Here is a 27,320-nt window from a genome sequence, read left to right as displayed (position 1 = left end):
CTCGGCTTGGTTTGGCCAGGCCTGCTGGTCTGGGTGGGCCCCCAGCTCCTTGGCCCTAAGGTGGTTCTAAGGGAGGTACCGTCCAATGAGGATTTCTAGGTCCAGAGCTGGGGAGTTGCAGGAGGGCAGGGGTCATGAAGACGGGAGCATTGAGTACAGGCTGTTTTTGTTCTTGTTTTGTTTTAAATTCCAGTGATTGTTTTCAGTTATGTAGTGTTTTTAGACATCCAGCTTACTTTCATTTTGATCGTAGCCTTTCTGCAGAGGGGGCAGGGCTAATTGGGAAAGTGAGACTCGGAAAGGTGAATGACTTCCCCACAGTTCTCAGCTGTGGGCTACAATCAGGGTCTAAACCTGGGCTTGCTGCTTCCAGATCCTGGTGTTCTTCCATGGCAGTCAGATACATGTCTGATTGCCTACAGGAAGAAGAGACAATAGAGACCAAGGAAAAGGAGGGAGATGATGGAGGGAGAAAGAGAAACTCTAGCCATCTTGTCTCAAACGCAGGCAATGTTTCTATTCAGACAGCAGCTCTGACTGGTTAGTGGTGTCTTGCTAGAACACGGTGCTGGGAATGATGCAGAAGCCACGTCCAGGCTCAGCAGATACCGACTGGCAATGTCTGCCATGAACATGGGGATGTAAGTGGTAGTACATGACCCATGTATTTGCCATCCGTGATCTAGTCCAGGCTTCACTTCATAGATACAGGATGGAGGCTCAGAGGCAGGCGGGACTGTGGTTAGCAATAGTGGTCAGCCACCTCTGAGGGCAGGGGGCTGGACTCTAGGCCAGAACTGACCAGTCATAGTCTGCCCCCAGAAGCACCCAACCTACCAGAGAGACTGACAGGTAACCCCATGCCCTATAGCAAGAAATGGAGAGACCAGCCTGCTCAAGAGCTTCCTGGAGGCAGTACGGTCTGGGACGGTGTGTAGAGTGAGGTGGATGATAGGTAGGTGCTCACTAGGAGAGGGGGACTGGAGAGTTTTCTGGCAGTGTTTGATGGACCTTTTTAGGGACTGTGGGCTCCATCTGGGGGTAGTGGGAGCCACTGGAGCAACCCTGGTCTGGATAATACCTTGGCCAGGTCTGTGTTCTAGAACGGTTAACTCTGTACTGCTCTGTCAGCTCTGTAGGGGCAGGAACTTGGGGGTTGACCACATTAATGATGGAGACTGGTATTGCAGAGACCCAACAGAGGTCAAAGGGCTAAAGACCGAGCCTTCTCCGGACAAGACAGTCCTGGGGGAGCCAGTTCCCTTTGCCAAAAGCACAGCCTGTTCTGTTCTGAGCATCCCCAGATACTTTCCATTGTAGTGGGGGCACAGTAGGGGTTGACATGTTCCCCCCCCACCCCACCCCACCCCATTCTAAGGAGTTCTTAATTCCTGCCAGCTGAGTCCACTCACCTCTGAGGTCTACCTCCAGAGAACCCTCCCCATCAGTTGTGGGTGGGGGTAGGGGAGGAGAAGGAGCATATCATGTGTATAGCTCAGAAGCCTAAGAAATGATCCAAAAATAAGAGGAAGAAACAGATACACGTGACCTTGGACCTTTCTCTCCTCATTTCCTGCAGAAGTAGCTGGGGTTTCTCTGGGAGAGAAGCACCCTCAGGAGGGCTCTGACAAGTGACTCCAAGTATCTGAAGTTTAGCCATATAGAAGATTCTCAGACCTGGGGCACCTGGCTGGCTCAGTTGGAAGAGCATGCAACTCTTGATCTCGAGGTTGTGAGTTCGAGTCCCACATTGGATGTAGAGATTACTTAAATGAATAAATCTTAGAACAAGAAGAAGATGCTCAGATCTGCCTCTGCAACGCTTTAGCCCTTAGATCTCAGGTCCTTCAGAGGAAAGAAGAGGGAGGCCAATGTGAATCTTTGTGTGGAAGATCGTTCTACCACCTGCCAATTTAACAAAGTAGTGAGCTCCTTGGCACTGGTGGTAACCAAGTAGAGACTCAGTGCTCAGTAGAGAGCCCTGGGGACTGAACGCCTTGGGCTGGGCTGGTGTGTTTCCAGGGAGGATCAAAGCCCAGTAAATGAGAGCAGGCTGGCAGCAGGAGCTCAGGCAGTTCCCAAGAGCTGGGCCGAGTGCTGTCCATTTCCTGCCTTCCTCTCCGGCGGGAAGCAGGCGGCAGCACAGTGAGCTGACATTCCTTGCCAGAAAGCTGCAGCAGCAGGAAAGACCTCTCTGCTGACTAGGGCCAGGGCGGGACTAGGGGAGGCTTGGAAAGAAAGAAACCACCCTGTTTGTGTGGTTTTCAAAGCTTGCTGCACAGGAGGGCTCGATGGGTGGGGGTTTAGATCGCCATTTGATGGGTGGTGAATCTGAGGCCGGGACCTAAACCATGTAAGTCTTGGCAGACTTGCTGATCATCCTTTAGCCCATTGGCCAGACGTGGTCTCTAAGGGCACAGTGACCTCGCAGTCACCCACCCTTGGTGAGCATTGCGGACCTGCCCTCAAGGGGCTCGCAGTCTGGTGGAGGCAGGGAGTGATTACACTGAGGCTTCAGTGCCCCGAGGGCAGGTGAAGGAGCAGCTGGCCTAGCCTGGGGTCCATCTGGGAAATTTCCCCTGAGGGGCTGACATAGGAGGCCTGAGCAGGAGGCAGTTGCCAGTGAGGGGGTGGGGCAGTGTGCCAGGACATGAGTATGAAAGGGCAAGTTTGGAAAGGCAGGAGACCTGGATAGACGCTCAAAGGACTGTAACTTAAAGACAGAGGAGCCATGGAAGATTCCTAAGAAGGGGAGTGCCCCGGTTCCAGGAAGACCCCTCAGTGGCCGGGAGGGGCTGTGCTTGTGGCAAGCTGGCCATTGTGGAAGTGTGGAGTCCAGGCAGTGGTCCCCTGGGGGTTGGCCAGGGCCTGGGCTGGAGTGGTGACTGAGTGCAGTGCCGAGCACCTCCCTGGCCTGAACCAACAGCCCCTTGGATATGGGCGTGGGGAGGAAGCAGAGCTGGGAGGATGCCGCGGGTCCTGGCCTACCTTGGCCTGAGGTAGCGAGAGGCTGTCAGCCAGCCGCCTCCTATCAGACCCTTCACTTTAGAAGGCAGGGGCCCCACACATGGTCCTGTGGCTGCCCCTTTGCCCCTTGAGGCTCCCAGCCAGTGTTTTCAGGTCCTAAAATGGAACTTTCTTGACCCCCTCTTGTAGTTGTCGGTAGAAGGCTCTCTAGATGAGAAAAGTGGTCCCCTTATGCGATTCCATTTGACCCTTTGAGGTAGGCCTGGCAGCTGACAGCATTGCCACTCTGGATGAAGAAACCAAGGCTCACGTTGGCCAGAGTTGCTCAGGGAAGACAGGCCTGGACCAGGTGGTAGGCTGTATAGAGTTTTGAATGAGCGCTCAGTCCACTGGGGAGCAAATCCCCTCCCTTTCTGGACCCCATTCTCTGGCCTCGGCCCTTGCCACGTTTGCATTGCTGTGGGCCAGAGGGGGTCTGATAGATGCGCTGGTCTGTGGGAGAGGAGGACGGAGATGCTGTGTCAGGGGTGAGTGCACCAGTTCCTGCCGGGGACAGAAGCACCCCCTCCGCCCTGCCCCTCACCCTGTTGTCTGCCTCCAGACTGACAGAAGGCAGGGTCACTCCCGCTGAGAAGGATTAGAGAGGAGGCGGGGCACCCCAACTGCTGGGCCCTGAGCTGCTCCCACCCCAGCCCCACCTGTTCCAAGCCAACTTGGTGCGCTATGCAGCAAGAGCACCACTCCTCTGATTCCTGTGAAGAAGCTAGAAGCTAGCTTTAAGCCTGAAGACCCCTGCCCTGGCTGTTGGACGCCCTGATTTGAGTCCGACCGTGTTGCCAAACGGCTGTGTGTCCTTGGGGAACCATCCTCCCCTCTCTGGGCCATACATGCTTTAGAGGACTTCATAAACCCCTGGCCGCTCAGAAACTCTGTCACCTGGGCTGTCCCCTTCTCCCCACTGTGGACCCACACACAGGCCTCCCTGCATAATTGCCTGGCCTGGGTGGAAAGGCCAGGGCAGGAGAGGAGGAAAAAAACCTTTTCTTGCCAACACCACCTCCACAAAGGTCAGGCTGTGCTCCCGCCCCGCCCGGCAGCCAGCTTGGTGCCTAACGTCTGCCCGGCGGCAGATGACCGCGCCGGGGCTCCTAGCAACCGCGGACAAAAGGTTACTCCTGACGTGCCAGGCTGCCGGCCCCCCTCGCCCTCCCTTCGGAAAGGGAAAACAAAGTTGCGGCCTTGACTGGCGCGTGTGCTTCTGTGCACGCGGGCGGGCATGTTTGTGTCTGCACACTCGAGCCGCCTCTCCGCCCCTCCGAAAAACGTGAACTCCGCATGTCGCACCGTAACTCTCGCTGATGAAATGGAAAGTTGAACATAAATCAATGTCTGCCGCCCTGTTAGCTATGCATCAGCAGTCAGTGCCTGGGAGATTTGCTCAGTAACAAAGCACCCAGCCGCTCCGCAGGCCTCGACCGCCCCCTAACGCGGAGCCGGCCCCACGCCACCGGGGAGCTCAGCTGCTGGCCGCCTCTGCCTCCCCACCAGGGACCGCCCCCAGCCCCAGGTCTCTGCTCCCTTTCTGGGGAGAGGGGGGGGAGCGTCTTCCGGAAGGACCCTTGGACCTAGGAGACCCGGGCTAGTTCTTGCTGCTGCTCCTTACACTCCCCCCAGGAGACCCCAGCGTGTTCCCTCCCTCTGGGCCTCTCCTGAGTTGTAAGCCTACTCGCATCTCTGACTTTTGTGGATCCCATCCTCAAGGATTGGTGTTCCAGTAGCCTCCTTCACCTCTCGTGTATTAAAAAGCTTGGGCTGGTTTATCCTTTTTCGCCTTTCTGCCTGGGTTTTTACTTTGGGTTTCTTTTAGAACTGGATTTCTCCCTCCTGGGTTTGAGAGCTGCCGTGCCATGTTGTCCCCTGTCCCAGCACCGGGGTCGCGTCTGTTCCCTCCCTCCCCCTGTCACCCCTGCCAAGATCCTCCCGCCTGTCATGGGGGTGGAGGAGCCCCCTGTGTTTCTGTTTTGTTTCTTCATAGTTGGCTGAGGGGGTAGACCCTCCCGTGTTTCTGCTTCCACCTTCCTCCTGTGCAAATCGTGCTGAGGTTTTTTTCCCTTAAAAAAAAAAAAAAAAAAAAAAAAAGGTCAAATTCCTCAGCCCTTGTAGCAGAAAAGGTCGGAGGAAGAGAATTCCAGTGGAATCCTATAATAACACGCCTTGGCATTATGTGGCTCAGGATAGACCCCCCCTGAATGAGATCATACCACTCTGAAAGGAAACTGCCCAATGGGGAGTCTGGGCTGGGCCAGCGGGCTGGACTGGAGTCTGAGGACTTTCTCCCATCTCCCTGAGTGTTCCAAGAGCCGGGATATAGCAGGAGATCCACAGTGTGTGGGTTTTGAGTTCATGTCCTGTTTTCTGCGTAAATGAACTCCGCAGCCGACCTCTCGCAGACAAGTGCCCTCCCCCAGATGAAGGCCTTGGGATAAACAAAACCCCTGGGCCAGGCCCACCTGTCATTCATCAAGCCCCCTATCTCTTGCTAATACCAAAATGGTGGCGTCACCCTTGGTAAGAGTATGGTTAGGAAGCCGCAGCTTTTCCATGAAGTGTCAGCATCACAGTGTGCAGTGGCTGTGACCAGGGGCTTTGGAACCAGACAGCCCCCTGTCACTTCCTGACCACGTCTTCTGGGGAGCTTACCTGACCTCTCCGGGCACTGGTGTCCTCAGCTGTGCTGAGGAGCAGTCATTCAGCAAATCACAAGGCCTCCTTTTTGGAGCTCTGGTAAGGATTGGCTATACGGAGAAATGTGTCCGTGTTCAGTGATGGTCTCTCACTGCCATTGAAACATTACCCATTGGCTTTAGGATCTGGCTTGATCAGTAGTCAGAAGCCTAGCACCTGGGCCCCTGGAAGTTCATCTGTCATCCCTCCCTCACCCTCTCTGAAGGTGTTCCATCCTTCCTGGAGGCCCTGAGGTCACGCAGCCTGGGTTGCCTTGAGAAAGTCCGCTAGCCCGTCTGAACCTCATTGCTTCGTCTGCCAGTTGGGGGTGAAGATAGCCCCAGACTCTCGGGCACTTGTGAGGATGGCGTGAAATGAACCTGTGGAGCCCTGCCTGGTGCCTGGTGTGGGTAAATACTCAGGAATCTTCCTTGTGGATATGTGTAGGTCTGTCCTGGGGCTGTTCTTTTCTCAGAGGTAAGGGTCAGGGTAGGGCTAGGGCCACCGTGAGTGTTCTTCCAAGAAGGGTTAGGGTTAGGGGCTCAGCACAGCCTTGGGGGCAATGATGTGTGGGAGAGGCTCTGGGTGTTTTCGAGATGGATTGGCTTTTTAGTACTTAACCCTTCAGTTAGACTGACGTACCTGTTACCTACTAAGCACCAGGCCCTGCTTGGCCCTTTAATGGGCTACCTTACTTAGTTCTGCCCACCTGGCCTAACTCCTTGTTCCCTGGTCTGCCCCCTGGGAGTTTACAAGGGAGGTAGAGGCAAGGAAGCAGGTTGTATGTTCAGGAGCTTCTGATTCTGTTCCTGCCAGGCTCAGCAATATGGACTCCTTTTACTGTGAGTTAATGTCAGCTCTCCCGCCCGGGAGGCTGGGTCTTTGCCGGTTATCCTGAGTTCTGTTACTAGTGGACCTCACCTGGGTAAATTTGAGTTTCAGCTCCCCGCCGATAAAACAGGAACAGCTTCCACCCGCTTTACCAGCTATGCGTTTGGAAATGTGGCCGGAATGAAAGGCAGATCAGAAATCCGCACAAGGCCTCCTTCCTAGGGGCTGGCATTCAATCATCTGTTCCTTCAGTACACATTGAGTGACAGGTTTCTGCCTGGCCCTGCAGAACCTGACTGCAGATGTTCATAGTATGGGGCCGACCCCAGCCTGGGCTAACTGCAGGCCAGTGGGCGGCTCTCCTTCAGCAAGTGCACTTCCTGTCTATGGTGTCCTTACACTGAGGAAATCAAGTCCAGGTTCTGGGTATGCCATTCACAGTTCTTTGTGATCTGACCCCTGCTACCTTCACACCATTATTAGACCAGCTGTTGATCCCCAGGGCAAGGGCCAGAGCTATTGCTCTCAGACACGATTTTGTCCCTCCAGCATGTCTGTGTGGCCTCTTCTACAGACTGCAGAATCCTCCCCTCCCCTTGTTGCATGAAGGCTCTTCAATTTTGGGTCATTTCATTCAAGAAGACTTTGACAGAGTCTTGGCCTGTCCTTGTCCCAAGGTCAAAAAAGATATGCCCAAAATGTGGATCTAATTAAGTGCCTCTTCCTCAGAATAATTATAGCATCTGTCCCAGGAAACTTACTCTGAAGTTGTGGAAAAGGTGCTAAGTGTTTGGAGACTTGCAGTTTGTTCTGGGGCAATGGCTTTACCTTTCTCGGTCTCCATCTGCCCATCTGTGATACACACCAATGTTAGAAGGGGCGGACGTGGGAGGTGTGCTGGAAAGCAGAAGAAATAAGGGACCACTTCAAGGGCCACACGACTTCTGCAGAGTATGCTGAAGAGCTCTCAACATCAGGCAGAGTGCGTGAGGGTCATGCCTCTAGCCTGAAACTGTTAGAACACAAGGAGGCCGCTCCCTGGGTTTGGGGTAATAAGAAAGCTTAGTCAAAGAAAGAGGGGAGCTCCTGAAGTATTCCTGGAGGTGGGGAAGATCCTGACAGCTTTTTGTTACCAGCAGCCTCCCTTTGGTGGGGGCCAGTTCCTGGCACCAGACTAAGTACTTGACTCTCCGTATCTCAGTCCTGCAGCTCTCTGGGAGGAGGTGGGGTGTCCCATTTTACAGGTGAGGTTAAGCAAGTAGTGGGGTGGGGGAGACTACAGACGGTGCTCCTGGCCCATGAATCTGGGGTTCTTCCAACAGCGCTTAGCCCCCTCCCTCCCCAGCTGCCCCTGTGCTTTTGCTGAGGTGATCCAGTTGCATAACCCACTGCCCGGGTGACCGCGGGCAGGCTTCCTAAACCCGTTTCTCCCCAGAGTCCTGGTTCTTTCCCTTGCCCCATCTGTTGCTTCTCCTTGGCTGAGGAAGGAAGATGAAATCTTGGGCCATTCCCCAAGCTGTTCCCTTCCCTCCCAGTCATCCAGGGAGCTGCAAACCAAAGGGAGAACCTTGGCCAACTTCTTTTTCCTCTTGTGGTCAGTGGACAATAGGGGTTGAATTCTGGCATTCTGGATTTGTGCCTTCCAGAGCCCTGTGTATCCTCTTCCTAGTTGGATATGATGAAATCTTTACTTTTTGGATTGTCTGTCAGGGCGTGAAGGGGTAGGAGAGGAAGGCTGTATCCATGCATGTGTCTGGAGAGCTTAAAGTAGAGCAGGAATTCTCCGGGTGGATGAGGCAGTGCCTTTTTAATATGCACCTCGCCTTCAGTGTGCCGTTGTGATTAACAGCAGAGCCTGAGCGCTGGTGAGAGGCGGTGTGGAGGCTGGCGGGCAGGAGTAGGATGTGTCTCTGCAGCACTATCCATTCTCAGAGCAAAAGGCAATCTTTTGATGGGGTGGCGGGGGGGGGGGTGGGATTTTGTTCTCTTGGCAAGGTAGGTGTTCCTAGGGATTGGTGTGGTTCTGGATCCTCTGTCAGTCTCTTACCCATTTACGCAGAGAGTCGGTCTCTACGGCAGTGAGTATATGTCAGGGAGGGAGAAGTTTGCTGTCTGGATCCTGACCAGAAACCCACATGGCTGGGACTGGGTATTGGAAGCCTTCCCCTGGGCCCCAGCTCCTTTGCCAGCACTAAAGATGGCTAGCTGTTCAGGACTGGAGTATGGCTTATGGAGCATACTTATGGAGCATACTTACGAGTATGGAGCAGGTGCATACTCCATGTGTGGTCAGAGAGAGATGGGAATCAGCACCCCAGACAGCTATGGACTTGGTGTCCCGAGAAGTCTTAATTTCTAAGTTGAGAGACACCATAGAAACATCTGTGGAAAGGAAAGGAAAGGGTGTATAATTTCCAACACTTAGGCACGAGCTGCTAAAGGTTAATGACCCCACTTCTCAGCCTGGAGCACCCAGCCCCAGGTCTCCCCATCTTGTGCCTAAGGCCCTCTAGCACCGTGCCCACACGACCTGTAGAGCACAGGTGCCAGTCTCTCAGCCCAGAAGCCCCTCTGTGCCTTTTCTGCCAGAGGACACCTGATCATCTTTCCAGGTCTTGCCTAAATGTGATTATTCTGTAATTGTTGCCCTCTTGCTCTCTAGCGTGCCTGGTACCTTGTCTCTGTTGGGGTGCTGCTGTGGTAATAGTTAAACTCTGGTCTCTCCAACAGCCTGGGACTCTTTTGGGGAGGCCTGAAGTACTGTTCAAGCGTCTCTGGTGCTTAGTGCCTCCTTGGCCCAGGGTGCTGGAACCCAGTGGCTGGATCATTGCCAAGGTGGACTGGGTTTTGCACATATGTTCTGGGTATCATTGGTTTTCCCTGTGTCCCTATAAAGGGTGCCTGGTTATATGGACACAGGCACGTACAAAGAATCTCTAGCAGGGAGACCGCAAACGTTTAGCAGCTGGAGGCAAAGTCACCTCTCTTAAACCTACCCCATCCCAACCATAGCCATTCAAGGTAGAGCCCTTCCTCGAGATGACCCTAGAGAACTTCACGGCCCAAGAGAGAGTCAAACAGTGTGGACCTGCTGAAAGAAGTCAGGGCTGGAATAGAGCCCCCAGGATGGTCTGTGCTGGCGTTCGAGGGATGAATTTGTTCCCCAGCATTGTGGCGAGAAGGAAACTGGGGAGATGATCAGCAAGGAGGAGGTACTCTAGGACCAGCCAGCTGGATGTGAATGCTGGTTAATTGTGTTATAATGATGAAAGATCAAGAAAACCAGGGCTCAGAGATTGGCCACGTGGCATTTTGATGGGAGAACCAGAACTTGGGTTCACTGACCCGTGGTCTAGTGCTCATTCTGTTCATCCTCAGTGGGAAAAACTGTGGCTGTGATAAATAATACTGTAATGTCAGTGGACTTCACTTTCCTTACTGTAAATGGGGTTGATTTTTGCTTCACTTATTTTATTAGAGAAATATAAGGTTAAAAAATTAGAAAGTAGATACAGTACTATTTTATTTCACCTTGAGAATTTCAAAAAGACCCCAGTTTTTTCCCCTCTTCAGCCTTGAAAACCATTACTTATCGCAGGGGTCAGCAAGCATTTTCTCTGAAGGACCAGACAGTACATCTTTTAGGCTCTGTGGGCCATCTGGTCTCTGTCACACCTCTGCCATCGAAGCATGACAGCAGCTCTGGACAGTAGACAAGTGGGCATGGCTGCGTTCCGATAAAACTTTATTTACACAAACAGGCAGCAGGCCCTATTTGGCCCCGAGCCATAGTTTGCCAGCGCCTACTCTAGCTGAACATGGTGGCCATGCTCTTGGGGTCCTGGCACTCCAGCCTCCGCTTTGGGCATGCAGCGTGGTGCAGGGCACCCAGCCTGGACCTGGGACCAGTGAGATGGGGCTCAGTCTTCCTGTCTATGCATAGGGCTGGGGGAAGAGCCTGGTGGGGGGCAGTATGTGCCGGAACTCTGCGTTAGGTCGTGGAACCGCCTCTACTTTCATTTGCCACGTTTCCTCCTTTTGTTTTGAAAACCGTTGCCTGCTGATTCTGCGTCTCTGTCTCTGTGAGGCAAGCGTGTGTGCCTCATGCCTCTTGAGAAGAACATACGCTGAGCACCTCCTGTGAGCGTCTTGGCACCAGATTCACAAGTGTGCGGACCTCTCGCCCTTGCTGTCTGCCCGGCACTGTCTCGGTTCCTCGGAAAGGAGGGGGAGAAGGGGAGGTCAGCTGGGGCCTTTGCTCAGACAGAAATCAATGAGTCTTCCGCTGATCTCTGCACAGAATGGACCTCGGTGGCCGTGTAGATTGCTGATGGTATGCAGAGGTGACCCCAAGGGGGAAACGCTGTGTACTGTCTTGCTCCTTCTGACTGGTAACTTCCCCACCATCCTGGGAAGATGGGCTGTTGTCACTCGACCTCTCTGGCAAAACCCATTCTCCTTGTCAGGTGCCCATGGAGAGTCACGACTGTTACAGGCTCATCTCCTAGGTGGCCGTGGCCAGCAGCCCCTGACTTGGAGCTCTCCTGGGGTCATGCCATTGGGTATGGCCCAGCTCAGCCCCCGGAGGACCTGCTGTGTGTGTCCCAGGCTTGCGTCCCAGGCTCGTGTTGGGTGGGCGTACGGATGGCCCAGGCTTCCTCCGCCCTCGTAGAGTTGGTAATTTCAGCTCCAACTCTGGCCTATACCTCCCACATACACACACATAGAGAAGCCCTGGAGAGGACAGATAGAAGCAAGGATAGGAAAGCCACTGTGTGAGCCATTGCCAACTTTGTTCTCATGGGTCAAGATAAAGAAATAACTTTTCCTCCAATGAGGCGCATGTTAAAAGGGGGGGGGGGTGGTTAAAGCTCTCCCTCCTTCACCTAGCCAGGTGGTCAACTTCGCGCTCCAGGGACCAGGCAGACCGCGTTGACGGATGTCGGGTGTCAGTGGCACTCGGGCACACCTTGGCCCTCTCCCCAGAATGGGCTAACAGCGTTTTCCGTCAGCATTTGTGTCCAGGGAGCAAATTGGATTGTCTGCCGCATGCCTTTTACCATGTGTATAATTAATGTAATTTTATATTCACTCAATTAAAGTGACACACCCAACAGGCAGATTACACAGGCCCCTAGTAATGCTGGTCGTCTGTCTCTGCTGCCAGTAGATGAAACTCATCCCCTCAGCCTTGCCAACCCAGGGGCCAGTGGCCCCATGAGTCAGGGAAGGTGTGCAGTGTTTTGTCTCTGAGCCACCTAAAACGTCAAGTCCCCTTCCCCAAAGGTCTTCTGTTGAGACAGAAAGCAAATTTAGCCAGTGGTAACCACGTAGCATTATTCTGCAGCTTGCAGGGTACTTGTATGGCTTCAGTATGAGGAACGTGTCACCTGAAACCCTCCCCCTTACAGATGAGCAGCCCAGGGCTCAGGGATACGAGGCACGGCTCCAGCCCGAGTGCCCTGGGCTCTGGGGGCCGACACTCTGGCCACTGGCCACAGCCCGGCTTCATTCGTGCTCTCTCCCAGGCTCCCCTCTGCACCCAGAAAGCCTGGGGCTAAGTCTCAGCTCTGTTTCTCAGCGGGTCCATGATTGCTAGACAGGGAAAGGCAGCTTTGCAGAGTGTGAGGTGGCACTGGGTGAAGGAGCGGTGAGTTTTGGAGACATTAAAGTTAGCACATGGTTTTTATTACTTTTTTCCTTTAAAGACATCAGTGCAGTGTTTGTTTGCTTATTTGCCTTTTAATTTTAAAGAGCTATTCCTCTCTTACCTGCAAGAGTCTTTAGCTTAGAGGGCCAACTTGGTCACCCTCTTGGTACTAACTTTTCCTCCTGGTTCCTTGAACTCAAAGGTGTTAGTGATACCCCCCGCCCCCCCGGGGGGCTGGCTGACTGTGGCTGTGGGGTCCGCCTGCTGGCCCAGCCTCGCTGCCCCGTTTGGGCCTTGCCCAGGATGTCCACGTGGGGTGGCTTGCGCAGCCTACGCGGCATCTGCAGAAAAGACAGGGTCTGAAGAGGATGGAGCCGTGTTTCGGGGGTGCACCTTGACAGGGCTGAGGAGGGTGCTCCCGGCAGAGAGGGTCTAGTTTGCACTTTCCCCGGACATGGGCAGCGAGTGGCCACCGGAGCATGTGGCGCGGGACCACAGAAGACTGAGGACCTTGTGCCTGCCTGGTGCTGTCCGCTGCACCACCCCACTGCAATTCCCCTTGTCGTCCTCATGAGGAAACTGGACTCACAGCGTGCCCTGCGGGGGCTGGGATCAGATGCCAGGTCCATGCAACCTGAAGCTTTCCTCCATCATGCAACAAGCCCTTCGATCTCTCGTGGATGACTTCAGGTGAAGTCCAGGGACTCCACCCGGAAGTGACCAGGAGGCATAGGTGGCTCCTGCTGATGCTTCTGAAATGCCTTTCTGCAGAGACCGTGGGTCGGCTGTGCTGTGGGAATGTTCTGCTCCCCACGACGTCCGTGATGGCAAAGGCTCTTCCACGGAACTGGCCGCATCCAGAGTTTAAGTGAAATGGCCCAGCGTTTGCTTCGATCACACCTGCGGCAGAGCCTCCCCACGCCCTCCCCGCAGTGGCTCTTAGAGGCTGCTGTGCGTACCACCACCCAACGCTGGCATTGCAGGAAGAATGAAAAGGAAGTGCAAGAGTTCTGTATCTCCGGTCAGAGATCCCGGGAACGTGTGAGACACAGTGGCAAGTCCATTAATAGGGTCTGGGGCAGGATGAAGGCCCAGGCAGGAAGTGGGTACATTTGCCGCTTCCTTTTCCCAGATTCAGTTGCAGGGTTTCCCGAGTTGGGGTCTCTCCCAGGTGCAGGCCTCCTTGCTGTCCCCCCATGGTAGAGGCAGAGCACTTCAGTGGAAAGAGCTCTGACCAGTCAGGGGGTCCCAGTTCTCATACCAGCTGCCTGTTGGCCCACGTTCTACGGCCACTCTGGGCCTCAGTTTACTTGCCCCCTTCTCTGGGAGCCCAAGGCATTTTAACTGACACTCGAGCCCATTTGTCACTATGTCCTCATAACTTCTTGCCAACTAGCGTGGGAGCTTCTAGGGCCAGATGAGTCTGATGCATCTCCGTGACCCACCCCCAGGAAATGGGGCTGGCCGGACGCCTGAGGGCAGCATCCAGAATATGTGTGTGTGGGTGAACGTGACTGCATGCGCCGACACATCCTTCAGCCTCGAGGATTTGTTCTTCCCTGGTCTTTGTGCTCCACGTGCGACACGGAGGCACCACTTCCGAGCTCCTTAGGATGGTGGGCAAGCTCAGACCCCCTGGAGCTCTGGAATCAGACTCTGCTGCTGTTTCCACTGCTGAACAGCTTTGCAAGTGGCTTCACCCTTTTGAGGTGTAAGTGGAGCCACTGATGGCCTTTCCTGTGAGGAGTCCAGGGTTACCTGAGCTAATACAGGTGAAGGCCAGCTCCCCCACGTGGCCTTGTGTGGCTTTGATTATTCCCATTTCACCGATGAGAGAAGTGCAGTCAGTGGCAGAGTCATGATTTGAACCGGGTTCTTTCAAACCCTGTTTGTTTACCTCCAGTGGACAGGAACATGATCACCGTGAAGAGAGCCCTGGGCTGGGGTTAGGAGATGTGGTTTAGCCACCAGCGTGGTCTTGGGCAGGTCCTGCGTCTGTGCTGGACCTCTCTTTTCTCCCCTGTAAATGTAGGACGTTGGAAGAAGTGTTGATCTGTCAGGGCCACCCAACAAACAAGTGACTGCCAGCAGGTGCGGTTCTCACCAAGTTTCCAGTGGGACCCCTCCCCCCCAACTCCAGTTTAGCCCAGTACTTTGTGCACCTCAGATGTCTGCTCCTACCGCCTGGCTCTGTGGCATGCTGGGCAAGGGGGTTAGGCACTTCCCGAGACAGAAAGCCTCCAAGGCCTAAGTAGAGCTGCACTCGGAGGCCCTTTCTGGCTAAACAGGCTTCCAGACACCCCTGTTTTCGGTTCTTCTAAAGCTTTCAGCAAGTAGAGGCCAGGAAGGCCCCTGGAGCCGTCCTATGTGGGAAAACTCATCAGTATTATCAGCATAATGACTCCCTCCCACCTTGATCCTTTCCACCTGCCTGCCAGATCTGTTCAGAATTTGGGGAAGAGAAAAGCCAACATCTCAACAAAGATCAAGATCCTTTTTTTGGTCTGCCTTCTCTGTAGCCTTTTGACCAAGTGAGTAATGAGCTGAAAAGACCATAAGGTCCATTTTCTCTATACCTATCTGTTAGTTTCTTTTTGAGCATGCAGGATGCGAGAGAAACACCTTTTATTGGCCCACTAAACCAAAAGGCAGCAAATTCCGTACCTCCTTGTGGAGATGGGAACACGTCTGTCGTCCTCTTAACAGAAGCAAACAGTTCAAACGCAGGACCTGTTCTCTGCTCCTAAGAATGTGCCAAGTGTGCGGGGTCCCTCCCTGTGCCATTACATGCCGTCTTGAGGACAGAGTCCAGACGCAGATGTAGTGGCAGACAGCTGCAGGCCGAGTGGAGGTAGCAGAGACACGGAGGATGGAGCTTTGGGTAGACATAGCGGACCACTGGGAATTGGTAGACTTCTGGCTCCATGGAAGAAAAGCTTTCTGGCTCGTAGAGCTCCCAGTAGTGCTGGGGGCCATGCAGTGCTGGGAAATACACAAGCAGAGCCTGGTCAACACCCCCCTGGGGTGGGAGAGGAGCTCCGTGCCCTGGGGACGTGAACGCTGAGCATCTGTGTCCGTCTTGAGATCATGGTGGGGTTTTCTGTTTGGGTAACTGGCTGGCCTGGGTGAGGGTTCTCTTGTCCTCAGTATTCCAGAGCCTGGCTCCAGGTCACAGGGGAGACTTCTGAGATGCTGCTCCCTCCCTAGCTTAACAGCCTACTACTCCCCGCCTCTCCCCGCTGGCCAGAGAAGTTGCTGGGGCCTCACTGACCAGCCACATTCCCGGCTCTTAATACTCACTGGCCGTTTTTCTTGAGGCACCTGCTTTGAGGCAAACCTATGCCACATCTGCTCATTCAGGGACCAATCACCAGAGTCCATCCAGAAGCTTCTGAGGGAGGTGGGAGGTGAAGCACACATACCAGCTTGCCCTGTGAACCTCTGGGGGCCCAAGCAGCCATAATCCATGGCCAAGAGATGGCTTAGAATGGCCCTCCAAGACCCAGTTTCAAGAATTGGCCCTCAGCAAGGACTGCCATCGATTGAGGCCCCCTGTGGGTGTCACACACTCTTCGGTGCTTTGCATACATTTTCGGCAACCTGTCATCAAGTCAGCCTGCTTGCCTCCCCTGGCTAACGGGGGCACAGGTGTGGGGGACCTGCCCAGAGACACACTGCTCTCTCTGAAGGATTGTATGTTACCCGTGAGGGCCATGAGGGTTGGAGGGAGGAGGCGCTCCCTTCTTGCCAAGAGCTGGGAACTGACAGAAGGCCTTTTGCCCCCTCTTGGCAACTGGACCTCACCCTTGAACCCTTCTCTTCCGTTCTTTTTATCTTTCTTTTTTTGGGGGGTTGGCTTTGAATTCTCTTATTTTGTTTACATTGCACCCAAGTTTCATGGTACAAAAGACTTGCAGGTGCAAATATGTCCCGCCTTCATTAACTTCCCCTCCCTTTTTAATTTATGTGATTTCAATTTTCCTTCCCTGTACTGTTAATTAGGGGACCCTCTAATCAGTGCCATTATCACAGTGGTATTCATGTTTAGGAAAGCCGCTAAACAAATGCTTGCAAAATTGCTAAATGGCTAATTAATGTCTGTTAATTAAGAAAATTGCTCATGGTAACAAACCATGCCGTTGCTGGCAGCCGCTAGAAAGACACACACTTGTTGAAATTAGTAGCGTGGCAGGTAGGGGAACATCTGCTCCGCGGAGCTCTTCGGAAGTGAGCAGCCCCTCGCTTGGCCAGGAAACTCCAGGCCTGTCCTCGGTGGCGCCCCCCGGGTTCCTGTATGCCTCCTGCAGTCTTTTTCTGCACACCTCTTCTCTGCGTCCCCTGGCCCTGCTGGCTGGTACCAGCCCCTCCACCCCTCCCCAGCCCCAGCCTGGTTTCCTGAGCAGGTGGGAGGCTGGGCAGCCTGGCTTTCAGGGAAGAGACTGTTGAAGAGAATCCTACCTGCATCTCAGAGATTCTCTCTCCCTCTCTTCTTTAATGTAAACCACCCCCCCCCCCCCACCCATTCCCCCTGCCGGTGTTGAATTTTTCTTAAAATATTCCGAGAGTATTGGGTGGAGAAGAGACAAGTAGGGTATGCTTCTCATCACCAGCACCGGAGTCCAGCTCTGAATGTTCTGAGCAGGCAGGAAGGAGCCTCCAAGATGAGTTTTTTGTGCTTTGTGACGGACCCGCAGGAGGAGATACATTGGACATTTATACACACGCGTGTGTATAAATGTAAAAAGCAGTTCGTGAAAAATACTTGACTTTGTATACACAGAGTTGTTCGATATTTTCTATTATTTTATCCTGTTCCAGATATTTAGAAAACAATGGTTGTAACCCACTAAATTGATTTCACCACTCACTAATGGGTTGCAGCCCACAGTTTGACCAACCCCGTGGTTTAAGTGAACTCATCTCCTCATCTCTTCTGGGGGGAGTCGAGGTCAGCATAGCCCAAGGCTTCCGGGGTCAGCTCGGAACCATAGGTGGCTCACTGCCCTCTAGACCGGAAAGCCCAGCCCCTCCACCCGTCAGGGACCTCCAGCCCCATCCCGCTGCTCCTCTGCCCATGTCTGCTTCAGCTCAGGGCTGCAGTGGTCAGGGTGAGCCTTGGGCCCATCAGGCTTCACATCCTGGCTCTGCTACCTACCAGTTGTGTGGCTGTGGCCAAATCCCTTCGTCCCTTGAGACCCAGTTTTCTCGTTGGTAAAAAGAAGAATGAAAGCCCCGACCTCATGGGGCCATTTCCAAGTGAAGGTGAATTAACAGTGCCCTGGTCCGTCCTGTCGTTCCCTTGTCTGTTCGGGCTCTGACTCCTCTATCTATTCTCGTGCATCCATCAGGCCCCCTTCCCTCTGTAGACTGGCCTAGGAACCTGCACTCTGTCTCTGTGCCCCCCTTCCCCCCAGACCGGGAGCTCCCCCAGGGCAGGGCCTCACCGGTTCGTCCCCACTCCCTTGCACGCTTTGCAGAGGGGTCTGCTCGCTGCGCATCACTGCGCTCTCTGAGCCCGTCACAACCAGCGTATTTAACATGGCAAACTCTGCTCCATCCGTAGCCTGCGTCCGGGCCCCTGCTCCTGCGTGCTTTGACAAAGGAGCTGGGTTTTATCTTCCACCCCTGGAACACCCCCCCCCCCCCACCACCGTGAGTGTGTTCATCGGCTTCTCTCCCTCCCGCTCACCGCGTACACCGTGGGGCCTGCGACCTAAGCAGCCGCTCGCACCTCCCCGCCAACCAGAGCCCGCCGCCCGCACGCCCGCCGCCTGCCCTTTGTTTTGGTTTAATTTTTGTTCTTTTAAGCTTCTGCGCTTCTCCATGTGCTGTGATCTATAACCTGCCTCTGCTGTCTGGCCTCACAGGGTCCTCCGGGGTCACAGCCCTCGCCGCACGCACAGCCTCCACCTCACAATCCCAGCAGCATGATGGGACCCCACAGTCAGGTAAAAGCGCTGTGGCTCGCCCGCCCGCCGGGGGGCGCGGGGCACAAGGAGGACAGAGCCAGCAGAGGAAAAACAAAAATCAAAATGTGCTCTAGCCATTGCTTTCGAGTCTTGACTGACGAATGAAATTTTAAAAACAATAATAATAAAAAAATAAAAATCTCCCCCCCTAAAAGATAGTCTTCATTCCTTGGACATCACACCCAGCTTGGATATGAAACCAAAAAAAAAAATCTATTTCTGTGACCTTGTCAGCGGCCTTTGCGTTTTTGTTTTTTCCTCTCTCACTTTTGATTTGGTTTTTGAGTTTGGTTAACCATTTGTTTGTAACCGAAGCTGCATCCCTAGCCTTTTCTGTGTGCACTCTCGCTGCTGAGAAAGCTTTCCTGCCCATTGCCCTGCACAAGTTAGGGAGCCCGCTGTCCCCTGACCGTTCTCATTGTGTTCCCCTGCCTTAAATCCTCGCTCCCCTTCCCCACCCCCTTTGTCACTGGTTTCTGTGTGTGTGTGTGCGCGTGTGTGTGTCCAGCTTTGTCTGCACACCCTGGGAATTTTACGTATAAGTCCCTTTCTGATTTCGTTTGCCCTTACCGAGAGCGGCGGTTTCCTCCTTTGCCCCGCACTGATGTACCTGCTCTTCCGCGTCCTGTGCAAAGCCCCAGCCACGCTATCCTGCCACCCAGAGTAGACCTCCGTGAGCGGATGCGGAGTCAGGAGGCACCTATGCCATGCACGTCGTTTGTTCCCTCTGCCCAAAGGAAGTTTTGCCCAGAGGGAAGAGGCCACCGGGGAGAAAGAGAGTTTAAAAGATCACTAGTTGTAACAAAACTGGACTTTGTGGAGTGGAGCGCATTTGTGTTTGGCCCTGTGCGGTAGTGCAGGCTGTCATTGAACTAATTCCCTGTAATTGCAGCCTTTTATGTCACCGCGATACGCAGGCGGCCCCAGGCCCCCGATCAGAATGGGAAACCAGGTACTGTATCTTTTCATGTTCTCTCTCCCCTCACTCAGCCACCCTTGACCTCAGTTGGACTCTGACCCAAATCAGAATTTGGGGGAAGGGTCGGGAGATGGAGGCACAAGTTTCAATGCAGGAGGTAGCTTCCAAGCAGGTCCCCAGAGAGGGCCCTGTGTCCACTTTGTGTCCGTGATACAGCTCCCCACTCCCAGCATTTCATTTGCCTCTCCTGGTGGGCTTTGGGCAGCCGGTTCTGGAGCTCAGGGGGCAGCCCCAGAAGCAGCCATGTTTGGGAATGCAGGGTTTCAGCTATTCTAGAGAAGGTGGTAATGCCCCTGCCCCTCCCTTCCAGCCCCTTCTTGGAAAAGGGTCTTCCTCCTTAATGAAGTTAATTGACAACGTGCATTTTTTCCTGGAAGCTTTTGAGAATTGCCAAGGCTGGTAAATATAATCCTGCTATTAAGGGGAGAAATGGCCCGTAGGAATGCTTAGATCAGGAGCCTGGATGCAGCGGAGCAGGACATTTGTGAGGTTTTAAGCAATGTCTGCCTGTTTCCCAGACCCAACTCAAAACAAGAAAGGATTTGTTCGTGTAATTAGAAAAGTGGTCTGCTTATGGGAGGGCTTCTCAGCCTGGGGTTGTGTGCCTTATGCTGGGCCATTAGGGTTGGCAGTTCTAGGTGGTCTGGAGAAATCGGGCCCCCGTGCCACCCTCCCTAGTTCAGCTCATCCAGGGGCGGGAGGGAAGCTGGAGAGGTAAAGATAAAATACCTTTTGAGGATTGACAGATTTAAAAGAAACTTAAAAGAAACATCAGTGGGATTTCTTTTCATGCCGAAATATTTTTACGTGTGACTCTTAGAGTGACCTTACAAATGCCCTTCAAAAGATTTGACCACATCACCAGCACATCCAGCCCCTACAGCCTTTGGAACTTGGGAGTTCAGTTACCCACTGGAGGGGCGCTATTTTTACTGTTACTCAAGGCTCTGCAAGAAAGCCCCTGAGTGCGGTGGTGGAGGCTGAGGAGAGATGCTTGTAATCAGGGGCCTCCAGTTTTAGGGCTGAATTGCTTATCAGGTTTCCAATTATTTTTTTCCCCTCCAAACATCTTTTGTTTCTTCTTTCTCTGACACGAAGGGGAGATGTAGACGGGAATTAGAGACCCAACTTTTTGAGCAAGGTGGGACACTTGGGTGTACCTCAGATGAGGAAACAGGTCAGAGTGAAGAAGTGACTTCCCAGAGTCTTCCAGTAAGCTGGGATTAAGTTGGTCTGCAGCTCCTAGCCCAGTGCTGTTTCCTCTGCACCTCGCCCAATTCATTTAGCTTTCAGGGGTGTAAAAGTGCTGCCCCGGTCACCAAGTGGGCCTCCTCTGCCATCATGTGCATGGGCCCGAGCAGCGCCGTACCGCCCCACCCCCACCCCCACCCCAGCACATCCAGAGGAGGCTCTCCTTGGCCAGAACTGGCCTCCGCCCCATGGAGAGAACAGATGCTTCCTTATCATAATTGTGGCCTTTCCTCCAGCAATTAAGGGACACGAGAGGAAACATGTATGTTTCTATTTATCAATTAAGCATGAGCAAGTACCCAAGAGAGCAAATGGAGGATAAGTCCGTCATCTGCACCTCGCATTACAAACCAATTGTCCCAACCTTCCCGCCACCCCCCATCGGAAATCTACACTGATTTTCCGGTTTCCTGTGGGCTCAAGAAGGGTTTGCCCTCCAAGGAGGGACGTGCCCCTGTCACAGGTGTTGCACCTGGGTTTCGTGGAGAGTGCCTTGCTTGGGGCTGCAGGTTGAACAGGAGCCTCTGTGCCACCCCAGTGAGCCCTCCCCTGTGGCAGGTGGAGGAAACAGAGGCAGCGGGACTTGGTCAGGTACATGTGACCTCCTACGTTAGGGCAATGAGAAGGGCACGCAAGGGGACAAGACGCCAAGGATTGATGACCTGTCCTTACAAGCCCACTCTCCTAGCTGCCTTCCTGGCTACAGGTTCGGGGTTGTGTATAGAGAGAGCACTGGTGTTTTTCAAGCGAGAGCGGGTGGGTGGGTGGTGGTCATTGGGGTTCAGCTGGGCTTAGGAAGACTGAGATCGGATGTGTCAGGCAGCCCTCCCGTACATGTCCCAGAGGAGTCCCCACTGGCGCGGTGGCCGACTGGGGCAGGCCAGCTGAGTGACCGTGCACACGCTGCTGGGATTTGTGTATTCCCCAGGCAGACACTTGCTTCCTGTCCCTGCCCCGCGGTGCTGTACGAGAGGCACTGGCCTACTTCTAGGAGCCCGGATGACAGCCCCGGAGCGGCACTTTCCCTAGCAGGCTCCGAGAGTGTGTGCTCAGCATGTGCTTACAGTCCCATATATGAGCTGTTACTTTTCTTCCTTCTTACATTTGAAGGCTTCGGCCTTCTTGTGTGAGACCCTTTTATTTCAGTCATTGCACATCACCCTTCTCTTGGAGAGGAGGCTAGACTGCCCTGTCCTCAGTTCAGGGTCCACCCCAGCGAGAGGAGGAGGAGGGAAATGACGCCCAGGCCCCCGCCGAGCCTCTGGGCAGCCCTGCTCTGCTCCTGAGTCCTGACACGGCAGGATCAGGGGAGCCCAAGGAGGAACTTCCTTTGAGAATTGCTGGTGTTGACACTGGGCTACCTGGTGAGGGAGCGATTGCCGGCCCCCATGGCTGCTCCATCAAGGTTAGGTGTGGGCATTCTGTGACCTGGAGGGTGCCCCGTCTACCTCAGCATCCTGGGGTCCCCCAAACCAGAGAGCCTCAGAGGCAAGCAGGTCTCTGTCCTCTCAGAGTCCTGTAACTGGGGTCTAGAAATAGCCCAAACCCCAAAGTGGGGCAGACACAAAACCAGTCAAATGATTGAGAGCTTGGGAACCGGGGGAAAGGAAGTAGGGCTGGGAGAGAATGAGAGGTCGGAAGAGCTGAAATCCCAGGGGTAGAGAGACAGGCAGTGGAGACAGCAGGCAATCCCAGGTTTGTATGGCCTCCCGCAAGCACCCCCACCCACTAGACAGACACACACACACACACACACACACACACACACACACACACACACCCCTTTCTGAAGCTTGGAAAAACAGCGAGAGCTTGCCCCTTTGTTTACCACCACCTCACCCACAATTGGTTTAGAGCTTGTTCTTGGGCCAAAGGCACCCAGTTCCCCACTCAGACATCCCCCGGCAGTGGTGAGGGCTGAGGCTGGAGGGGACAGGCGTCCCTATCCCAGATGCTAACCCAGAGAAGCATTGGCACGTGCAGATGGGAAAAGGTGGTCAGCGTTCACAGAGGCTTTCCTCTCAAAGGCAAGGGCCTGTGTTTAGTCCTGAGGCAGAGGCTTCTAGAAGCAGACTTTTCCTTCCAGCTCTGCTTCCCTTTTTATTTTTTTCTCAATTGCAGCTGAAATAACTCCGGTCCCAAGTAAATCACTTGTAACAGGTTTTCACAGCAAGCATGCCAAGCATTCGCTTGGGAAACCTGTGGCACCCTGTCCTCACCTTCTTAACAGTAATCACACCGGCACCTGCCACTTGCACCAGGGTTTGGGGAGCAGGCTCTCATTCAGCATCCTGCTCGCCCCTCTCTGGGAGGCCTCCTCTAGCCCCGCTGGGGTCGGAAGGGGACATTTCACATGCTGGGTAAAGACAGGGAGTTGGGAGCCTGAGTGCTCCTGCTGGCTCTGCCAGTTGATGACTGGGGGCAGTTGGGCCTGTGGACCTCAGTTTCCCCTTCCAAATCTCAAAGGCTGCCTCTGCCTTTGCTCCCTTCTTAGTGTTAGGATTTTTAGCTGGTGGCTCTCTCGGTCCCCACACTTTGGGGGAGGGGGTGGGTGAGTTACATCTCCATGGGGTGAAAGAAAGATAGGGTTTGGCTTAAGCCATGGTGGCTGGGGTTCGGGAGGTGAGGACGGGAGGCATGTGGCCTTGGAGGGGTGTATGGCAGGCGGTGCAGCCAGGGAGAGGCTGAGCTCCGGCAGGAACACAGACACGTGGAGACAGCAGGGTGTGATGGTTCCTGTCCCACCCACGCTGCACCTTCTACTGACGCCAGCTCCAGCCACCTGCTGCTCCTGGAGATCCCCCCGCCCAGCCCCAGCCAGCAGGTCAGGGAGGCCGTGGGTAGCCCCAGACGGGCAGTGGAGAACTGGGGCAGGCTGGCACATCTCCCTCCATCCCCCAGCCGCTCAGCACGGGCCTCACATCTCTTTCAGCCTCCAGGAGGAGTTCCTGGGACCCAGCCACTGCTGCCCAATTCCATGGATCCCACCCGACAACAAGGTAGAGAGAGCCGGGCGGGGCGGCCCACGGCCTGGGGAATCTGTGCTGTCTGCCCCTGCCACCTCACGGTTTATCTCCTCTCGTGCAGGGCACCCCAACATGGGAGGATCAATGCAGAGAATGAACCCTCCCCGAGGCATGGGACCCATGGGGCCCGGCCCACAGGTAACCACCTGTCTGTCTGTCCATCTCCCTGGCCATCTGTGTGCACCCGCCTACTCTCCTCTTTCCATAGTCTGTCAGTCCTTCCACGTCCCTCAGCTCACAGGGGTGAGGGGAGAGGACATGGCCAGGTTCCCAGCTGCCCTCTCTGTCCACGGCTGGGCTGACCCCACGCGCAGACAGGAGCAACCCCTCCTTGGCAGGCGGCAGGCCGAGTTGAGGGGCCCCCAGGGAGCTGCGGGAGAGGGGCAGCCGGGAGCCTTCTGGTTGGCAGATCCTCCCTTGGGGGAGGGAGTTGAGGAATTTGGAAGGTGGAGGGTCTGGTCCCCGAGCAGCGGTGTGGGTCCTCCGGGAATCCCAAAGCCTCCTACCCTGGGTAGGTGAACTTGAGCTAGCTCAGGGTCATGGTTGGTTATGACCCAGAAGTGGGACAAACGAGTGGCAGTCTTAGCTCTGCCTGCAACTCACCATTTGTCCTTGGGTGAATCATCTGACCTCAGTGGGCCCCAGCAGGCCTCAGTTCCCGACCGGTGCAGTACGAGGGGAGGAATGTATCTATACCCATGGCTCTCAGCGATGCTATCCCAGCTGAGAGGAGGCCAGGCCGGCCGGGGCCTCTAAGACCCACTTCAACCCAGAGCTTCTACTGGTTTCATGGACTAGGCTCATAGGTAAGATTTCTTCTGACCAGAGGCGTTCCATTGTCATAAAGGACACCTCAGAAACCTCTGGAAGAACTTCTGTCAAGTGCCCGGTCTACTTCTTTACAATTACAGCCCAGTGGTCTCTCCTTGTGACCCAGTTCCCTGTTCCCCAGGACCATCGGGCAGAGGTCTGACAGGCCATTCCTGGTCTAGAACCTCATCACAGTTGGTTCCCATTCTTCTGACCATTTGAATGTGGCTCTGTCCCCTGTAGTAGCTGTGGCAGAGAGTGTGCTGATCTGTCTCAAAGAAGCTGGGAGTCTGAATAAGAAGGGAGTTTGATTTAGTGAGGTGGGGACGGTTTTGTCGTAGGGCGTTGCTTCCCTTTTCTGCCCTGCCTGGAAGCCCGCTTGTCTCTTCCCCGCTCCCTGCCTGCAGATGTTTGCATTTTCTGGGCCCCTCCCCAGGTTTCCGGTTCCCTGGAGGAGGAGGAGGAGGAGGAGTGCTCCTGCTCACAGACACGTGCCCCGCTTTTGTAGCGAGAGGTGCCTGCCCACACCCACAGTCCTCCGCTCCGTCTGGAGTTGTATTTACAGCACACCCAGCCCACTGCTTTCCTCTCGGGGATGGCTGCAACCTCTGTGGTGCTGAAAAATGTTAGGGAGGTCCTTGGCTTCTCTTGGCCCCATAAGCTCACACCAGTTGCGCCTCTGGTTTTCTCGTTTGTTTGTTTGTTTGTTTGTTTTTTCTTTCCTCAAATCCTTCAAAGCTTGTGTTTTCCCCAGTTCCTCCTAAGCCCCCAGAGAGTGGCCCCTTCCTGCCATGTGGCTGTCTCCAGCTGACCTCTGCAGGGCGGGTGGGAGGGGCAGCAGGGTCTGAAAGCAGAGCGTTCCATCCCCGGAGTCAGGAACCTTTGGGTCCTTCTGCGGCACATGAGAGTTACTCTTGGGGTAGATAAGCAGTGACCTTGGACTTCCAGAACGTCCTGGGGGACCTGGGGACACAAGAGGATGGAGTGGGAGGCAGGAAAACTCCATGCCTATGCCCCCACGCGCCCCTCTGGGTCTTTGGAGGCTTAGCCGCTGCGTCCATCAAATGGGAAAGAGACCAGTATCTGCCATACAGAACTGTTCAAATGGGGAGGCTCGGGTTCTCAGTGTGATGCTTGGCATGAGGTACCCTTAATAAGAAGTGTGTGTTTTCCAACTTAGGGGCTTAAAATCAGTGTTTAGGATTCTAATTGTGCAGGTTTGATGACTGCTTTGAGCTGTTTGTGTTTTGTGTTTTTTTTAATTTTTTTTCTGGCCAAGGCCATTAGCAGTTTGTTAAGCCTGTAGTAATATTGAGATTCTGGAAGCTGGGAATGGATGTCAGCAGACTGAGAACAGAATATTCTGTAAGTTTAGGACTTCCTCCTGGCTTAGCGGGCGTCTCGTCATGTCAGAGTCTCTGACCAGCAGTCTGGCTTACTGTTGTGGCATGCTTTAAAGAGGTGAGAGTGCTAAAGACTGGGGTCTTACCAGAAAAGGCCTCTCGGGTCCAGTGTGGCTCTCCTGGCTTCACCAAAGGGTGTGCAAGGGCAGAGCCCTCCCATAGGCCCTGACAGGCACACCCAGAGCCGAGGGAGATACTAGCCCAGGGCAGCTGACCCACCCCCCTCCCCACCAACCACAGGGGCTCTGGAAATGTCTCTCTTGTTCTTTATTTGACTTTATTGTATCAATAGAGAGACCCCAAAGTGCTTTGCCCAAGTCTCCTGTACCCCTCTGGGTAGAGTGCAGTCTGAAATTCCAGAGCCAGAGCTCCCTTAGAGCAACCCAGAACGTCTGCACCAGATGGAGGTAGAAGGGCTGGCCTGGTGTGGGACAGGTTTTGGGGTCAGCCAGGGAGCAGGCACTGCAGAGCCTAGAAGCTTTGGACCCCAAGGCTGAGGGCAGGACCGCTATACCTCCTGACCCCGGCCCTTTCTGTGTGTCCCCTGAGGGTCCTGTCTTGTTCACTCCCAATGGACAGGAGAGACATGAACTCAGAACCTAGTGCTGGAAAACACGGTTCCAGCCACAGCTCAGCCTGGTTGGGCCTCTAGTCCCTCATCTGCAAAATGGACAGCCTGGTGATCACCTCGTGAGGTCCACAGTAGGTTTGGTAGAAACAGCATGAGGTACCTGCAGGGTGTCTCTTCCTAGAATAGGGGCTCAGGGAGGGGGTCCTGCTTCTGCCACAGCCTGGGATCTTAGAAAACAAGGCCAGCCCCTCAGGCAGCCTTTAGTAAGTACCACTGTATGCACAGTGCCGTACTGAGACCAAACACAGAGGTGGGAAACCATCAGCCTGTTATTCCAAGTGGAGAATAAGAGTGCTAATAGCCAGTGACCACTCCAGAACTTTCTGAACAAAGAATAGGTACAGTGTAGTCTTGGGGCTACTTTATAGATTTCAAAGCTGGACGGAGTGACATTTGTTCTTTTTGAGCCTGTGTTACATTTTAGCCTGAACGTCACAAAGGAACCAGCACACCAGGCATCGGTTTGCCCTGTTCCCTGAGCGTGTCAGACAGATTTTACTCTGATTTTGTGAAAGGGCCAGTGCCGAAAAGGAGGTAATATATCCACTTAGTTATAGTCTTTCTTTAAAGAACTGTGTCAGTATCAGATGGGAACATTCTGGCTAAGTTCTTCAGGAGTGACTTCTGTTGATGTGAGGCTAAATCTGCAAGGGCTGCCGGCCGGGCTCCCGTGGACAGAACACAAGGCCCCCTCAGAGGTGCTGTGGCTCATACACCCCGTGGGTACCAATTACCTTCGTTGCTGGTATTCAGGCTGGGGGGTGGAGCCAGCACAGGCTAGCATCAGATCGCCGTCCTAGCTTGTCTGCATTTGAGAAGGTTCAGATGAAGGATAGCCCATGATCTCAGGGACAGTTCTGTGCCACCCAGAAGAAAGCGCATCTCCCTGCCGATCCAGGATAGCCCGGCTCTTTGTGGCTACTGCCTGGGGCCCCGGCAAGAGGTGGAAGGATCATAAACCAGGCTAGAGGTGTGAGGGACTGCGTGAGGAGAAAGTGGGGCCTCTCGACACTTCCCAACGGGGGGCCCGTACAGGCCCCTGCTGCCCAGGAAACTGCCCCATCAACCTGTCCTAAAGA

The 27,320-nt window shown here is 54.2% G+C and overlaps 1 protein-coding gene across 1 annotated transcript in view; it reads left to right on the top strand.

The window, feature by feature from the left end:
* SSBP3 (single stranded DNA binding protein 3) overlaps window positions 1-27,320 on the top strand; it is a gene marked incomplete at its 5' end in the record, with an annotated part of 162,875 nt that overhangs the window by 120,152 nt on the left and 15,403 nt on the right. The window contains 4 exons of the mRNA XM_040456052.1: window positions 18,040-18,120; window positions 19,034-19,093; window positions 23,304-23,370; window positions 23,459-23,535. Of these exons, the coding sequence (XP_040311986.1) occupies window positions 18,040-18,120; window positions 19,034-19,093; window positions 23,304-23,370; window positions 23,459-23,535 (285 nt within the window). The remainder of the gene's footprint in view (window positions 1-18,039; window positions 18,121-19,033; window positions 19,094-23,303; window positions 23,371-23,458; window positions 23,536-27,320) is intronic.

Source organism: Herpailurus yagouaroundi, unplaced genomic scaffold (genome assembly GCF_014898765.1).
Source record: "Herpailurus yagouaroundi ecotype Mexico unplaced genomic scaffold, PumYag 77, whole genome shotgun sequence".
NCBI classification, from domain to species: domain Eukaryota; kingdom Metazoa; phylum Chordata; class Mammalia; order Carnivora; family Felidae; genus Herpailurus; species Herpailurus yagouaroundi.
Note: the sequence above shows the minus strand (reverse complement) of the source record. Positions and strands in the feature narration are given on the sequence as shown.